The 18,879-nt window shown below is 35.2% G+C and overlaps 2 protein-coding genes across 5 annotated transcripts in view; both read left to right on the forward strand.

Annotated features, from left to right (window-relative positions):
• Positions 1-18,879, forward strand: part of LOC142358564 (uncharacterized) — a 319,087-nt gene that overhangs the window by 210,494 nt on the left and 89,714 nt on the right. The gene's annotated exons all lie outside the window — the stretch shown is intronic.
• LOC142335214 (uncharacterized) overlaps positions 1-18,879 on the forward strand; it is a 56,224-nt gene that overhangs the window by 20,725 nt on the left and 16,620 nt on the right. Inside the window, exon 2 of one of the 3 annotated variants that reach the window (XR_012758862.1) lies at positions 1,782-1,919. Coding sequence is in view for 2 of the 3 variants with exons in the window: in XM_075383606.1 (XP_075239721.1) it covers positions 1,782-2,102 (321 nt within the window). In the remaining variant the exon portion in view is untranslated. Of the gene's footprint in view, positions 1-1,781; positions 2,103-18,879 lie in introns of those variants that run through there. The other 2 variants (XM_075383606.1, XM_075383607.1) reach the window with 2 other exon arrangements.

An 18,879-nucleotide genomic window follows, 5' to 3' on the forward strand; every position in this document is an offset into this window, starting at 1 on the left:
CTTTATCAGTAATATAAAGTTCTCTCATGTTCTGACTTGAGTTTATATCGAAGTCTTCTGTGTTTTCTAGATACATGCGATTGTGACTATATGAATGAGTAGTTAGAGCTACTTTACTTCTAAATTCTTCATGACATTCTTTACATTCATATCCGTGAAACGGCTTCGCCGATTTAATTCTGGTGTAGATATTCTCTTCAGTTTTAGTTTTAGCTTTGGTGGCTGGTTTAGTTTTAATAATATAATCATCTTCATCCAAATTATACACCCTCTCCGAGATTTCCTCTTCTTCAGACTCAAACATTTTCTCCAATAGTTCCTTATGTTTGAGATCGTATGATTGATGCCTGTATAAACCGTTCTTTGATTCAAAGGATATATTACAGACATCGCAGAAGTTTATGACACTAGTATTAGTTGATTGAGACATGATGTATTTTTTTAGGGAAATAATCAAAAAATAATTTTTTGAAAAATGAAAATGAAATGCGATAAGTGTATAAATAAACCTTGGAAAGAATGTTGTAATAATTGTAAAGAATTATAGTATTCTTGTTATGTTTGTAAAAATATGGTTAAAGTGAAAGATTATATAGAACATTTGGGATATCATTATTCTGATCCTGATCAATATCTAACATGTAGTATGTGTAAAGTTTATAAACATATATCATTATATAGATTTAGAAATAGGAAATGTAGACTATGTATTTATCTTCATAGATATAGATATGGTCACACTAGAAATCAATTCAGAGAGCATGTTCATAAGTATAATATTCAAGAAGACATAGAAAAACACTAATCACTGTGTTTCCACCGATCTCAGTGTTTTTGATTGTATACCCATCACAGTGTGTCCCATATACAGTCTCACAGCAGGGATCATCCTTTTTAAGAACTGTGAATTTGGTTTTTTTATCTCACTTAGTTTTATTGCAATTCATCAGAGTCGGGGACGTTCACTGGAGTCAGTGAGGAAGGAACCCCAAACCTTCCGTTTGCTAAAGCAACTTAACTAGACTCGATGATTTAACCACTACACCAAGTGAGACAGAAAGTTTTATTTTTAAATTGATTAAATATTGATTAGGGGATATATGAAAATTTTTATTATTTTAATATTTCTTTCAATTTTTGTTCAAGTTTTTTCGCAAGTTGGTTTTACGTGCTTTTTACACGGTTTCATCTGCGAAGCAGTTTCACTGATTAGTTTTATACTAGTATCTGGGGACGTCCACCGGAGTCGGTGGGGATAGAACCCGAACTATCGGTGAAACCGCTTCACGGATCCGTCTGATAACAGTTAATTACCAGCTTAACTCTGTACTAGTGATTTGCACTAAGTGAGACAAGAAATGATAGATTTAAAATATAAAAGAAGTGAATATAGAGCTAATATACAGTAGTGGATAAAACAAGGGATTCAACAAACAGTAAATTTTGGCCCGATTCGACATGCGCGATTAGCGTTAGGAGAAAGGGACAAATTTTACTGGTGGTTGAATCCCTTGTTTTATCCACTACTCACGTCTAATGATGGCAGCCTAATTATGATTTTTTAGTTCGGATTTGTCAGCTTTTCGAGTCAAGTGGTAACTTTTTAATGATTTTACGGGCGCTAAAATGATCGGAGCTTGAATTCATTAATTGAAGAGAATAATAACAATTGAAAACCCTTACTCACTCGCTGCAGAACTCTAAAGATTTTCTGAGGCGATTAGTTTTTTTATACATTTCGTTCCTATTGAGTAAGGGTTTTTTGGTCGAATGAACAAAAGAACTTAAATGCTACCAAAATACAGAGTACATAGAGGATGCCTCTGAGCGAAGACACTGGAGCGATGGGGTTATAAAAGGAGAGTACCCAGAAGAGACAAAAATATTTCTCTGGCTTCAGGAAAATCTCCAAAAGAATCCCACCTTCATGACTCCTCCAGGTGGTAATAAAGAGGATTTTCAGATTGATAAATTTAATTATAACTATGCCAGAGCCATATTCGAAGGATTTATTGATGTGTACGACGAAAACCCTATGAAGCACTATGGACGAGTGAGACAAATTGGGTGGACAATTTGGGACGATCAGGGACTCGAGCTTAGTAAACATCAATTTTCTTAACTGCGAAACCTCTCAAACTAAATGGCTGTGAGTTTAAGTTGAACTGTCTTTTTACGACTCGAAGAGGAGTTATGGTGATCTATTCTTAAGACTCGAAAAGTCTATGGTTTTTTTTATGAGTGACTGAGCAAGAAAACTGGAAGTTCAGGGAGTGAAAAGTTTGAAAAAGTTGTTTCAGTGATCAAATTTGAAGAGTGGAGAAAAAAGAGGGTGGTTCTTTTGTTCATGCCTTTTTTGAAACAGGGCCAGAAATATAGGTGTGAAAAAATTTTCGCTGGACGAGCGATGTTGTTTTCAAGCCGTTTTATTTTGTTTTTTGAAAATTCTATGTGTCTAAAAGGCTATTACTAAAATTACTATTCTCAGGTTGTTTTGATAGCGTTTCCAATTTTTTTTAAATTAAAATGAGTTTTTTTGCTAATTTGAAGGTTTTTCAACATTCTCCTGTTTTAAGGCTATTTTGCCGATTTTTGGCCCATTTTTGTACTTTATTATTTTTACTTGTAACGGAATGTAAGCTTAATGCTTGGAGCAGTTTCTATTAGAAATAAATACAGTATATTTGGTCCCAAAAATTGATTCTTTAAACTTTGACAAAAAATATTGCGAACAGTTGTTAAAATTTTCCTAAATTTCCTACAGTTCGCATTCTTTCAAAATTAGAGATGTTTTTGTGCTTTTTTCGGCTTGTCCGAAATTTTTTGAGCAATTAAATTGTCTTAATTACTTGAAATATTGTTTTCCCTTTGTATTTGTACTTTTACAAATTAAAAAATCAATTGATTAGAATTACTTTTAGTTAATTTTTTTATTCAATCAAGATAGTATTCTCTCTTTGAAGCTCACTGCGATCAGAAACTGGATAATCGACAAGTTGTTTTTTGTCTAAGATATCTTTGAGTCGACAGTTCTTCCGGGGATGTTTTTTGATAAGTGAGCGAGCAAGAAAACCGGAATTTGAAAAATTATTTTAGTGAACAAAATGGAAAAGCGGAGACATAAGAGTACATAGAATTGATGCCTTCTTTTGGAATAGAGTGGGAAAAGGAGTTGTGAAAAAAATTTTGCTAAGCGAGGATTTTTTTGTTCACGTGCGGCTCTTTCAAGCTGTATATGTTGTCTAAAAAGTTATTTTAGAATAAAGTTATAATTTTCAGGTTTTTTAACGATTAGAAAGGTTTGTGTTAATTGAAGGGAGTTTTACGCTAATTTCAAGGTTTTTCAACTAGTTCCTCGGTTTAAGGCCATTTTAGTGTTTTTTGACCCATTATTGTACTTTATTGCTTTTACTTAATTTTTCTAAATTTCTTAAAGTTTTTCGCTTTGTTTCAAAATTGTAGATGTTTTTGTGCTTATTTTGGCTTATCCGAATCTATGTGAGCAATTAAATTGTCTCGATTACTTGAAATTTTGTTTTTCAACTCTATTTGTACTGGTACCATCTGAAAAATTAATTACAGAAACTGCTCAGTATTATCGAAACCGTTTTTAAAGTATTAATTTATAAACTCAATATATCGTATACTCAATTTATACTCGATATATCATATGTTATATAACTAATGCACTGTACATATTCATAATCTCCAAACGGAGAAAGAGTTGTTAACGTTCATTTCAACGCCTGCTAGACAGGTCACGCAGAGTGACAATGAGTCACACTATAAAGTTATTGCAGACGAAAATAGACACGCTAAGAAACGGTCGTGTTCGTGGCCGGACAATTGAAGTGTTAAAGCGTGAATTCTTTTTACCTAGATATTCAGCAAGCTTATATAACATAGTTGTTCACAACTATAATAGATTCCAAAATAGAGATCTCATATTCATCCATAGAACAACTCCCCCCGGAGACAAGATCACCGGGAGTAATTAATAGATCAGGAGTAAGCGTCAACCTTACTCCACGTGGAGATTTATTACAAAATACGCAAAGCGTAACTACAACTTATACTCCATACGGAACCTCAGCATCAGAGACTGAACTACCGAATCACATGGCGCAGTCAGCAACGCCTAAAACACCCCTAGGAACACGGGTTTTCTGGGAATCAGGCGCCAACCCACCCTCCAAATGGAGCACCTGGTTCCGTACCCTTAAAATGGCCATCATGGCCAGAGACAATCTTGTAGTAGACAAACTACTAAGACTAAAGCCAACAAGAGCAGAATTGTTCTACCCAACGCTACCAACCTACGAAGACCCATTTGAAGGCGAAACAGAAGATGAAGAACGCCAGAGGGAGCAAGGAAATTTAAAAAGGAAAGTAGACTGGAAGAACGAATGTAAACAGATAGAGTACAAGGGACCTATGATAGATCGCACTCCCTGGGACGAAGCAGACCTAAAGGTCAAAAGTCTTATCTACCTTTCGTTGGGCACAGAGGGTTGCAGAACCTACCACCAAAGGAATCCACATGCAAGGATAGAGCGCTGTACAACCAGCGAGTTGGTACATGAACTGTCGTTAACATTTACTCGACCTAGGAATCTAACGTTTGACAGATTCCAGTTCTTTCGAGCCCTCCAACAGAGTAACGAATCTCTGGAGACGTTTTATAGTAGACTCCGTGAACTCGGATCACACGCAAAGCTAGAACACCTCGAAGAGGATCTCGTGAAAGATTTGTTCATATCGAACATGCAAAGTTCCAACATCCAAATGCAGTTGTTATCGGAAGTAAGAACGGCCCAACAAGTCCTCAACTTCGCCGTCAACAGAGAGAGAGGACTAGCCAATCAACAAGAGATACAAAAAGCACATTCCAATTGGAACACAGTATCTTACATAAGACAGAACAAACAAAGAAACAATATACACGTACGAAATCAAAATGTACAAAATCAAAAAATAACTCCATGCAGAAAATGCAGAAACCCTTCCAGTATGGCGCATTTACAAATATGTCCAGCAAAAAACACGCAGTGCAATATTTGCAAAAAGGTAGGACACTTTGCCTCCCGATGCACAGCGAAAATGCCAGAAAGAAGAACACCGCGCAAACAACATTTAACAACACCAGGCCAGTATGCAACGCCTCAAACAAGACGAGTAGGACATGTGAAACACGAAAACAGTCAAGATGACTCAACAGAAGAAAGCGTAGACGCAGAAGCGGCTCTCTACATCAAAGAACTCCACGAAGACTGGGCGAATATAAATTTAATCCGCCCAATGGAGTTTAACCCGGAAAAGAACGATCAAATAAACAAGAGTACAAACGGGGAGTTCTGGGTCGAAACAACTACAAAAGCAGAAAAAAATCCAGTGGCTAGCAGACACAGGTCCCCCTCGATCATTTATTAACACACAAAAAGCATTAGAACTCTCAAACAAAATCGACAATGCAGAAATACATCCGTACAACGAGGAAACAAAATACCGATGCTTTAACAACAATGACATCGCAATCAAAGGAGTACTCCATATGGAGCTAAAATCTCAATCCTGGAACGCCAAAAACTGCAAGATACTAGTCGTTGACAACAAAACGAACAACATCATGAGACGAGATGTACTGGCCAAACTTGGTATTACATTGAAAGCAGAGAAACCTCACGGTAAGCAAGATCACACTATTCTAAATATTCAAACAGAGAAAAACATTATTAAGTGGATATTCCAAAAATATCCACATTTGTGTACACGATTAGGTCGATCAAAGAACCATTTTGCCAAATCATTATTCAGACAAAATTATACTCCATCTCAACACAAGGGTCGAAGAGTACCACTTCACCTATTGGACAAAGTGGAACTCGAACTGAAGAAATTAATTGACGATGGATAAATAATAAAATTAGAAAAATGTCCAGACGAACTATTCATAAGCCCTGTGGTAATCACAGTGAAAAAATACAAAAGCGTCAAAATAGCCCTTAATTCGAAAAAACTAAACGACGCCATCCACAAAAACAAATATCAAATGCAAAGCATTGACCACCTAATAGACGCAGTGGCAGTCTATATCTCCGAACGGAGAAACCTACCCGGAAAATACTTCTTCTCAAAAATTGATCTAAAGTATGCATATAGTCAAATTCCACTGGACGAAAACATACAAAAACACTGTAACTTTAACATACTAGGTGGCCGAGCAACAGGTACATACCAATTTATCAACGGATTCTATGGACTTACAGATATGCCGGCAACATTTCAAAAAACAATAGACAAAACATTACAAAATGTCACAACAAAATTTGCATTTCTAGACGATATACTCGTCGTAAACAAGGGAAACCTACAAGAACACGAAAACGAACTTGACAAAATATTGAAAAAACTAAATGACGAAAACCTAGCGATAAATTTACAAAAATGCGAATTCGCGAAAGAAGACATAGTATGGCTAGGCTTTGAATTAACTCCAAATGGAGTAACCCCAACAAAACCCAAATGCGAGGCGATACTAAAATTAGAGGAACCAAAAACTCTAAAACAATTAAGATCATTTATGGGTTGTATACATCATCTTATAAAATTCCTACCCAGCCTTGCACATATATCCGAACCTCTACGCCCACTTCTATCAAAGGCAAACACAAAATCGCAAAACAAACTTGATTGGAACGACACCCATACAGAGGCGTTCAATAAAATAAAAGCTCAAATTCAAAGCATTACCGAAAACAAACATTTCGACACGAACAAACAAACACGAGTCCGTTGCGACGCAAGCAAAAAAGGACTCGGAGCTTGTTTAGAACAAAAACACGAAAACATATGGAAACCCGTAGCATACGCAAGCAGATTTCTAAATAAACTGGAAGAAAGATACAACACTAATGAATTAGAACTACTAGCCGTCGTGTGGTCGGCATTTCAAATATTATCCTTATGGCTCACAATTTTTACTCCAAACGGGTCATCAAGCGCTACTTTCAGCACTGAAAGAAAACAGGGGGAATAAAACATATCAAAGTAGACTGACACGCTGGTTAGATCGTCTACTCCCATTCCATTTTACAGTTGAACATGTCCCTGGCAAAAATATGGGCTTCGCTGATTATTTAAGCAGAAATCCATCAGGAGTAGCACCTACTCCAAACATAGAGGACAACAACTTTGTAATAAACGCAATAGACGAAATCAAATTCAATCTGATTAAGAATGACTTAACTCCAAACGGAGTAAACGCGCATAGCTCAGACACAAAACAAGTCTACACTAATGACGTCATATATCTCAACCAAACACACAGCGATCAAAACAACGCTTTTAGCCTTAATACACACAGATTGCAGTCGCACTCAGTTCATCCCAACTTATTAACCGCTTCAAAATTCAATTCACAAATAGTCCAAACAATTTCAGAAAACAGTATTAATCCCGAAATAGTCGCCATAACAACGCGAAATAACCCAAATAAAGAAACATATTCCATTCCTATTCTAAAACGTCCACGCGCCCCCAACAAAAACTCCAAATGGAGACAGAAACTAATCAACCCAAAATTTTAGTAAATTCAAGCACACAAACAAAGGGCCACTCAAATAAAGGACGCGGTTTAGACCCAATTGATCCCTCGAAACGTCAAGAACTATTTACAGCCCATGCAGAAATCCCTACCCCAGCGTACCGAGAAAACTTGAATAAAGTATTGAATGAGGAATTTATAGCTGAAGCCTCAAGCAAAGAACTAAAACCAATCATAGATTTAGTACTCGCAAAAAATTGGGAAGATCTAAAGAAAGTGAATCCTATTTACTACCGTATACGACGAGATTTATTTGTTTCCCCGTCAAACTGTCTAATTTATGACAACCGATTAGTTATCCCGAACAAATTAAAATTCTTGGCTATGGATGCAATTGATCGAAAACACCCAGGCCAAGCGGGTAGTTATCATTGGCCAAACTAGTCTGGTGGCCTCACATCCACTCGGATATCACATCTAAAGCACAAGGCTGTCGACATTGCATAGACAAAGGTAAAAACCTAAAAGCACTTATATCAAAAAATAATCTAGGCCTACTTCCACCCCTAGGCCTACTTCCACCCCGTCGAACCGAACCAGGAAATTCAAATGGACTTCGCAGGTCCAATCCCGTATAAAGAAAACACACAAAACAATTACATCTTAGTAACAGTAGATCGACTATCTAGATATCCTCATGCAGAAACATTCCATATTTGCGATACTGAAACAGCAATAGACTACTTAGAGAGGTATTGCAAACAACACGGAATACCACGGTCAATAAGATGCGACCAAGCCCAAGCTTTCAAAGCAAAAGAATTTGAAATATTTTGTAAAAACAAAAACATAAAACTAATCTTGGCTCCAGCTGGAGATCACAGGGGAACAGGCATGGTCGAACGCTTAATTCAGACAATAAAACGCAGACTAGCTGTACTCGACATAGATCCCGAATGGAGTAACGAAACACTGAGCTCTAGATTTGCAAATATAATAGAAAACATTAGACTAATTCCTAATAGAACAACAAAAACAACTCCATTCGAAGCACACTTCTGTAGAAAACCAAACACCGAATTGTCGAATATACTAAGCAAACCATCTTCAAAAAACCTGAATTACAACAAACTCAAATTGCGTTGTTTAGACAAGAAATTGCTCCGCCACAACGTACTGACTCCAGAAGAGATGTGGAGGCGAGACGGTCTATCAGAGGAAGAACTAGACATCCAACACTCCTCATGCCCTCCCCCGGTCACAACAACTCCTTTGGAGATAGACTCGGATGATTCGGAGAACATACCCTTCTCAATAACGAAACCACGTAAAATATCACCTTCCGAACTTCACTTCTCCATCGGAGACGAAACCACAAAAATAATTTATAATAAGAAAAATGTAGCACGAAAAACAATCATGCGAAAAACTAAGGAACCAAGACAAACGCTGGCACCCCAATGGAACATTATACCAGATGGTACAATAACAGGCTACTCTCCACACACGATAACTATAGACACACCAAGAAGAAAAAATACAGTAATAAGAAAAAACGATATAGCAATAGCTACTGAAACAAAACCACTCCCTCCACCGAAACCAAAACCCCGCTTAATTCACATGGTAGCATGTAAAACCGTAGGGGAGTATAAATAAACCAAGAAAGAATACGTAAGTTCTATTTAGAAGAAGAAAAAGCAGCCAAAGCTACAGCGAGAACAAGCACCCTCCAAGGACCATCGTCTTCCAACACACAAAAACAACAGCCAAAGGAACTGAATCCAAAACAAGCCCCAACGAAGAAATCAACTCCCAACAGGAAAGCAAAAGTTGAAACAAAGTGGTCAAAAGACAAGTTAGTCAAACTCGCCACCAAAAACCAACGCCGACAACAAGAACACAAACCCTACACTCATAAAACTCCTACTGGGACTACGAAAAAGAAGCTCAAACACAGCACACCGAAACTCAGCTTCAACTATAAAGCACAACAAGCTGCCCTATTGGAATCAGCAAATCTATCACAAGTGCAACCATCTACAAGCCGTAACCAAACACAACAATCACAGGACGAATCAGAAGTCTCCAACAGATCATTCCTCATATTCAATGTTGACGTACCACCACCAATCAGCATCCAAACACATCTAATTGACTCCGAAGAACCAGGACAACCACAACACGTGATACATACCAGTAACGAGCCTTCGGATTTCATGGTAACAAGTCCTGAAAGCCCACCCATAACCAGTAGCACAACACTAGCTCCATGCGGAGAACGAAACGTATTCGGAACTATCCACGACGACCTATCCCGAAGCACCACACGCATAGACAACGCAATGAAAAAGATCAAATCAAACATCAATAGATCTACAGACACATCCAAAGTAGACCAGTCGCAAGTCGATTATAGCGCTATTATCTCGATCAAGAAACCAGAGATAATATACTTGGACTCATCCAATTCATTTAATAACAACTCAAACATGGATTGCGGTAAAATAGTTCCAAAGTCATCACAAGCTGCACTCCAAGTGGAACTGAAAAACGAAACGGACAATACCCAAGACATACAGGAAACATCATTGCAACAAAAGAGCCAAACAGACCCCATCAAAAGTCCACCCAATTCGTCAATTTACTGCACACCCCCATCATCAATACGGTCTGACTCAATCTCAGATCTGAATGAAGATGACATCATTGAACTGAATAAATTTCCACACTCATGAAATTTTATCGTGGAGGGGGATGTGACATACAGAGACTGCTCAGTATTATCGAAACCAAGTTTTAAAAGTATTAAATTATAAACTCTGATATATCATATGTTATATAACTAATGCACTGTACATATTCATAATCTCCAAACGGAGAAAGAGTTGTTAACGTTCATTTCAACGCCTGCTAGACAGGTCACGCAGAGTGACAATGAGTCACACTATAAAGTTATTGCAGACGAAAATAGACACGCTAAGAAACGGTCGTGTTCGTGGTCAGACAATTGAAGTGTTAAAGCGTGAATTCTTTTTACCTAGATATTCAGCAAGCTTATATAACATAGTTGTTCACAACTATAATAGATTCCAAAATAGAGATCTCATATTCATCCATAGAACAACTCCCCCGGAGACAAGATCACCGGGAGTAATTAATAGATCAGGAGTAAGCGTCAACCTTACTCCACGTGGAGATTTATTACAAAATACGCAAAGCGTAACTACAACTTATACTCCATACGGAACCTCAGCATCAGAGACTGAACTACCGGATCACATGAGCAATTAAATTGTCTCGATTACTTGAAATTTTGTTTTTCAACTCTATTTGTACTGGTACCATCTGAAAAATTAATTGATTTTGTTTAAATAATTAGTTCAATTTATTTTAATTTCAATTAAAATAGTCTTTTTTTCTTTCGTGCACACTGATATCAAAAACTAGTTATTTGACAGGCTGCTTTTTGGCGGAGACATGATCGAGTCGTTTTTTTTAATTGGCCCAGTTGTTCTGAAACTGTATGGATGTTAAAGTCAAGACCGCACGTGCGAAAATGTTGATTTTTTTGTTGATGAACAAACATGGAGAGTGAAGAGAAGCGAGAATCGTGTTTTTTTTCCATATAAGCTATCGAAAAAAAGGAAAAAAAAAAGTCGAAAAATTTTTTGCTAAGCGAGCGAAGTATTTTGGTCACATGCGGCAGGTACAAAGCATGTTTTTTAGTCTTTACATTACTTTTGTGAAAAGTGGTTTTCTATGCCATATTAAGAAACAGTTTTACATTTGGTAACAGTTTTGAATCGATAAATTAGAGTTTTATATGAAATCTTCAGCTGTTTTAATGTTTTCGTCTTTTTAGACGCGTTTTTCGTACTCTTTTTAAAAATTATTTTGTCTTGGTTAATTTTTTGGATTGCAATCAGATTTTATTGATATTTATGGCCTTTTAGGTTTTTCAATATCAATTTAAGTTGATTTTAGTAGAAGCAAAAAAGCTAAATATGAGTTTTTTGCTTTCTTCTTCTTTTTTTTCGTCTAATTCTTCTGTTTCTCCTGCCTTTCAAATTGTTTTGTCGTCTTGAATTGTTTAAATTAGGTTAGCACTAGGGATATTATTACTGAGTGAAATCAATTGAAGATTTGATAACACATGTAGTCCAGATTTAAATTAATCAATTTGCTTTATTTTGTACTTTTCTACTGCTTGCTCATGTTTTCAATGTTATTCCGTGCGTTTGGGTGTCGTTTTAGTGCTCAATAAATAAACAGGGACTTTTTTGTGTGTGTGTCGAGAGAAGTCATTGAGACTTCCAAATTCTCAAGTGAAGGGAATTTTATAAAATAATTTATAAAATTCTTCTCTTTTTGCTCGGTTTTTTTTCCTTTTTTGATGTATTGTTGGTTATATTTTCCCACCTGCTGATTTTATTTTGTTGAACACAATTAAGTCATAACAGACAATATATTATAAACAATGCATCTGGAGTTGCAACTTGAGTTTCCAAGCAAAACTTTTCATAATTTCAAAACACTTCAAAAGTTTTCAAGCAAAACAATTCAAATTTTACTTTTTCCCTGACCATTGGTTTCCTCGGTTTGTTACAAATTCAACGGCATAATGATATTAATAATTTTATCAGTTAGTTTTTGGCTAAGGTTTACGTTATATTACTTCGAGCTGATTCCGGAGTCTTCCGGCATCTTTTTAACCATAACTGATTTACCTCACCCTCTAAATGATGTCTAAATTGGTTAATGTCACATCAGATTACTCTAACCTCTATCAAGGTGACTATAGAAATCCCATTTAATGGGCACTGTTAATAATAATAAAGCATGCTGACCAATAAAGTCATTAAAAGGTTGGCGACTGCATCAATTCAATTCTGTATATGTTGCTATCTATATTCGACTTGACAAAGGTGTCCTTTGCAGCTATTACGGCAATCTGCCGTCTATGTTTTAACTGCATTAAAACAGCTAATAAAAATGATTCTTTGAAGTCTGCGAGTGACAAAATAAATCTTCCAGCAGTGATATTTTTCAATTGACTTGGGTTGATTAAGCGCATTTGCATCAGGAGAATCCTGAAAATCAGTTATAGGCGGGTAGAATTGTTGAAAAGTCTGATGGATCGCTGAATGGCAATGAGGATATGTGATAATTTCCTTCCCAATTTCGAAGCTGGGGGCCGCCGCATTCGCATCGTGAAAACGTAGGGGCGGGCTCGGGGCCCCGCCCCATCTTAAAACACATTCGTATATATACCGACCTTTTCCAAAAAAAAAATAGGATAATGAAATCATCGTGATAACATTCCCTAATTTTTTTGATTGTGGCCTCCTAAGCCCAAGGGAAGCAAAAGTCTCTTAGTAAAGTTTTTGATTGAATGACTTCTTGACGGGTTTTTGGGCTAAATTTCGCCCAATTTTTATGATTTTTCTATATCTTCTTTCGTGTAAATTTTAACGCATTTTTTAATGAGAGTAGAATGAAATGATTATTTTTGCATTGGGAAACAGTTTTCGGTTAACGTGTTGCAGTTTTTATAAAACTGTAAAACTCTGAACGATTTTTTATGGATTTTTTTATTGGTCTTTTGGTCTTAAATGGTCTTTTTAAAAATGGTCTTTTTATCATAAATTATTGATTTTTTTCACTTTTTTCATCAAAGGGAAATCTGTCCGCCGTCAAAAAATATGGCAGTTTTTCTAAAGCTCTATTTTCGAAACTAAAACTTGTAGCAATCATTTGTAAAGAAAAAACAGAAGTCCTATGACTTATACTTAGGCATGTACTTCAAAACAGACGAAAGCTTTCAGAGAAGCTTTTAAAAACAATTATTGAAAACTTTAAATTTTTTACCCAATTTTTTTCTAAGTTCAAAGTTCAAAATTTGAATTTGCTCAAGCAACATTACCAAGTGTTGCCTAGACTCATTGCAGTCATTTTGAATACATGAGAAATCAATAAAAATAATTAGTTTAATTCTATGAAAATTTTCCCATTGATCCGAAAAAATGTTCCCCAGTCCTGATACTTGTTAACGAGACTTGTTCCCCAGACCAAAGGTAAGTCTAAGTAATTTTTGATACTGAAAAGAGCAAAAGAAACTCATTGCGAATTTTATCATTTTTAAAGTTTTATTCCATTGCGAAAGCAACTGAGGGCATGCACGTGGGGCTTGTACCACATCATGTTTCCCTCAGAGACGGAGTATTGGTTACAAGCCTTCAAATAGTGCTGTCTTCCTTGAAAAAAAAACTTTGAAAATTTTTGAAAATCTGTACGAGAATCTAAATCAATGCGATGGCAGTGCCTAAAGGCCGCTACCATCTCGTTCACCCACATTTGCACTTAAACAACTAATCAGAAGGAGTGCGGCCAGCTAGAATATACTAATGACACAACAACTGACCGCCCGGGACAAACTCCTCAAGCTAGATAAATCTCAACAACCTGATTTTCAAATTGGAATGTGGAGGGTGGTAGCAATCAAGCAAGCAACATTTTTTGAGATTCAAAAGAACAACTAGTAAATTTATTTTTTATTTTGCCACAAATAAAAGTTTGACTTTACATGAAATACTTACAATTGATTTCTGAGCATTGCTTTACATTTTGAAATGGTTTGACTCTTTGATTCGCGGATTTCAATTTATCAAATATATTAAACGTATGAATGATAAAGGACCATGTTTGAAGAGAGCCAAAAATGCATGTTGGGGGATCTGAATACCATGTTTACGAGCTACCGAAGAGGATGTTAAAAGGGCCGTTTTTTTGTCAGACGGGTCTTTAATTGACTTGATCAAAATTTATAGATGTCATGTGCGAGCCAGAAGTTATTTATGTGGTCTTTGTTTTTTATTTGTCTGATTATTTGAAGTTATACGTCTGGTTTTTTGGTTTTCGTATTGGAAGCCAGATTTGCCCCCTTTTTTGCCATATTCGCCCCGTTTTTGTCTGTTATGTTTTCGATCAGTTTTCTGTTCTGTAAGCCTGCAAAGTAGTCGTGTTGTCGATTTTAACTGGTTAAAATTGATTTTGAAAGCGTACGTATGGGAAATAATTCCCAGGTTTGTGGTTTTTGTTAGTAGTTTTTTTCTCAAGTGTCTTGAATTTGTTATTAAGTAATTTCTATAATTTCTATAATGATCCTAAATTGTGAAACAGTTGTTGTGCTTATTTTGGTGCTGCGCTCATGTTTAGATTTTGGCGTTACCGTTGTTGTTTTGATTACGTTAACGCTAAAAAGCTCTAGCGGGTAATCAGTATTTTTTTTGCAAATTTCATAGTTTAATTTGGTATTTTTTTTATTTTGCCTGTCTCTGCTAGCCTCTAGCAGTTTTTTTTACTACTTTTTAAGTTTTCTGTTGTTGCTCACTTATGTTTTTGCTCAAATATTTTTGTAATCAACGTTTTAATTGCAAAGTATCTTTTTTAAATACCATTTTTTTCTCTTTTTTGTAGAACTATGCTTGCCTACTTCATTTATCATGTTCAGTTTGTCTGCTGGTTAGTTCGAGGAGTATTTATGAATTAATTCTTTTTCTGGGTTTGTATGTCAGGACTTTCTTTCTTTTATCGGCAAAATTTTTTTGTTACGGCCATATGACGTCACGCTCAATTCAAATCAGCTGTTTTTCAATTATTCTTGCATGCAATTTATCGCTGCGTTGCGTGCGTGGCAACACTGGAGCCATCTTTTATTCAATGGGAGTAGATACAATGTTGATTACAGATAATATATCCCTCCCAAGAATTTTTGCACTCTCAAACAGACTTTTATCACTTTACTTTGAGGTTTTGAAGTCAAATAAGGTTGCCTCGATTTAGTTGAGAGCAGCTTATAGAAGAGAAAGGTGTTAGTCTATCTATCAAATAGACATCTCAACGGCATTTTTAATTTGTTTTTCAGTCTCATTTTCTGTGGGCTATTTGAGACTTTGCTGGCCACCAGCTATGTTTTATTTTAGGGAGAAATAATTTGTTATTAATTTTCATATAGCTAGACAAGAAATTCGAAAGGAGGAAATCTGTTTGCTCACTTTACATTATGAATGTCCTATATGAACGGCTTGGTGAATGCTTGCAACGTAACAATGGTGTCTGCTTGGAAACGTTTTTTTCCAGATAACAAAGCTCTTTACTCACTTTACAAATACTATTTTTCAAATTTTGTTTGGAAATTTTGAAATAGTACTCCAAGAAGGATTACATCGCTGTTTTTATGATTAGCTGAGCAGTTTTAAACGTTTGCTCCTGTTGTGAAACAATCAAGTCAAGCGCATGAAAACTTGACTCAAGTCCTTGAACAAGTTGAAAACGGCTACCCGCAAATATGTAATCATCAAAAAACTGTAACAAAAACCTTTACTCAATATAATCTTTTGACTAGAAAACTTATTCCCATATATATATATATATATATATATATATATATATATATATATAGAGAGAGAGAGAGAGATCAAGTAATTGGTGACCCTCTCCGGACAGAAGCTTCCTTTACGGCCCTAAATGTTGGACTTGAGTCTCCCCACAGTTCTACATTCTGTGCTGGGCACAACACAAAGGCATCACCTAACAACTGTCACAGCAAGGACGTGAGGCCCAGAGACTGTGCGACGCACGAAATACAGAACAGAAAAGACCAAAAGACAAAGGTCCTAAAGAAAAAGACACTTTTGGAGACAAATTTTTGGGTTACAGACGTTACCCAGAAGGACGATTTTTTTTTCTTTGGGGGGGGGGGGGGGGGGGGGTGTCAGACGTTACCCCTGGAGGATTTTTTCTACTACGGTTTCAGACGTCACCGTCGCTGATCGCCCGAGGTTTCAGACGTCACCTCCAGAAACTCTGTTCCCCGGTTAGATCAATTCAAAATCAGTATCTTTTACAGGTCGAAAAAGAGAAAAAAAACACAAAACCTGAAATTTTTCCACTTTTATCAAAATTTCACTGCTTTTTAGGCAAAATTCTTTGACGCATACTTGTCGAATTTGATCAAACGCAATGACAACTTCTTAGTGCAAGAAATTGTTCCTTAGAACGAAATTTGCCGAAAAAAAAACGTTTTTGAAAACAGAAATTTAAAAAACGTTCATCAAATTTTTAGCCTGATATTCTCATAGAATCTACTTTTAATAGTTCAACCTCACTATTGAACTTACTGTTAATGAACCAGAAAGGTCATTAATTTTATAAATTCAATTAGCTATTCAGAAACGCAAATTGTCGAGAAAAACGTTTTTGAAAACAGAAATTCAAAAACGTTCATCAAATTCTTAGCCTGATATTCTCATAGAATATACTTTTAATAGTTCAACCTCACTATTGAACTTACTGTTAATGATCCAGAAAGGTTATTAATTTTATAAATTCAATTAGCTATTCAGAAACGCAAATTGTCGAGAAAAACGTTTTTGAAAACAGAAATTCAAAAAACGTTCATCAAATTATTAGCTTCATATTCTCATAGAATCTACTTTTAATAGTTCAACCTCACTACTGAACTTACTGTTAATGAAACAGAAAGGTCATTAATTGTATAAATTCAATTAGCTATTCAGAAACGAAAATTGTCGAGAAAAACGTTTTTGAAAACAGAAATTCAAAAAACGTTCATCAAATTCTTAGCCTGATATTCACATAGAATCTACTTTTAATAGTTCAACCTCCTTTTTGAATTTATTGATAATGAACCAGAAAGGTCATTAATTGGATAAATTCAATTAGCTATTCAGAAATGAAAATTGACGAAAAAAACGTTTTTGAAAACAAATTCAAAAATTATTCATCAGTTTTTTAGCCTGATATTCTCATAGAATCTACTTTTATTGGTTCAACCTCACTATTGAAGTTACTGTTAATGAACCAGAAAGGTCATTAATTGTATAAATGCAATTAGCTATTCAGAAAGGCAAAATGTCGAGAAAAACGTTTTTGAAAACAGAAATTCAAAAAACGTTCATCAAATTCTTATCCTGATATTCTCTTAGAATCTACTTTTAATAGTTCAACCTCACTATTGAACTTACTGTTAAAGAACGAGAAAGGTCATTAATTGTATAAATTCAATTAGCTGTTCAAAAACGAAAATTGACGAAAAAACGTTTTTGAAAACAGAAATTCAAAAAAAACGTTCGTCAATTTTTTAGCCTGATATTCTCATAGAATCTACTTTTAATAAATCAACCTCACTATTGAACTTACTGTTAATGAACCAGAAAGGTCAATAATTGTATAAATTCAATTATTTATTCAGAAACGCAAATTGTCGAGAAAAACGTTTTGAAAACAGAAATTAAAAAAACGTTCATCAAATTTTTAGCCTGATACTCTCATAGAATCTACTTTTAATAAATCAACCTCACTATCGAATTTACTGTTAATTAACCAGAAAGGTCATTAATTGTATAAATTCAATTAGCTATTCAGAAACGCAAATTGTCGGGAAAAACGTTTTTGAGAACAGAAATTAAAAAAACGTTCATCAATTTTTTAGCCTGATGTTCTCATAGAATCTACTTTTAAAAGTTCAACCTCACTATTGAACTTACTGTTAATGAACCAGAAAGATCATTAATTTTATAAATTCAATTAGCTATTCAGAAACGCAAATTGACGAGAAAAACGTTTTTGAAAACAGAAATTCAAAAAACGTTCATCAAATTCCTAGCCTGATATTCTCATAGAATCTACTTTTAAAAGTTCAACCTCACTATTGAACTTACTGTTAATTAACCAGAAAGGTCATTAATTGTATAAATTCAATTAGCTATTCAGAAACGCAAATTGTCGGGAAAAACGTTTTTGAGAACAGAAATTAAAAAAAACGTTCATCAATTTTTTAGCCTGATGTTCTCATAGAATCTACTTTTAAAAGTTCAACCTCACTATTGAACTTACTGTTAATGAACCAGAAAGGTCATTAATTGCATAAATTCAATTAGCTATTCAGAAACGAAAATTGAAAACAACGTTTTTCAAAACAGAAATTCAAAAAACGTTCATCAAATTCCTAGCCTGATATTCTCATAGAATCTACTTTTAATAGTTCAACCTCACTTTTGAACCTGTTGTTAATTCATTAAGGTCATTAATTGGATAAATTCAATTAGCTGTTCAGAAACGAAAGTTGACAAAAAATTCATTTGTGACAACTGAATTCCGAAAAACCTACTTTAAATTCTTGGCCTGATATTCTTATATAATCTTTATTCCATAGTTCAAACTCAATTTCGTTTTCAATTTTGCTAGTTGTCACAGAACCAAGAAGGTCATTACTTGGATAACATCCTTTAGTTTTACAAAAACGAAAACTG

Source organism: Convolutriloba macropyga, chromosome 2, assembly GCF_964194025.1.
Source record: "Convolutriloba macropyga chromosome 2, txConMacr16.3, whole genome shotgun sequence".
NCBI lineage: Eukaryota > Metazoa > Xenacoelomorpha > Acoela > Convolutidae > Convolutriloba > Convolutriloba macropyga.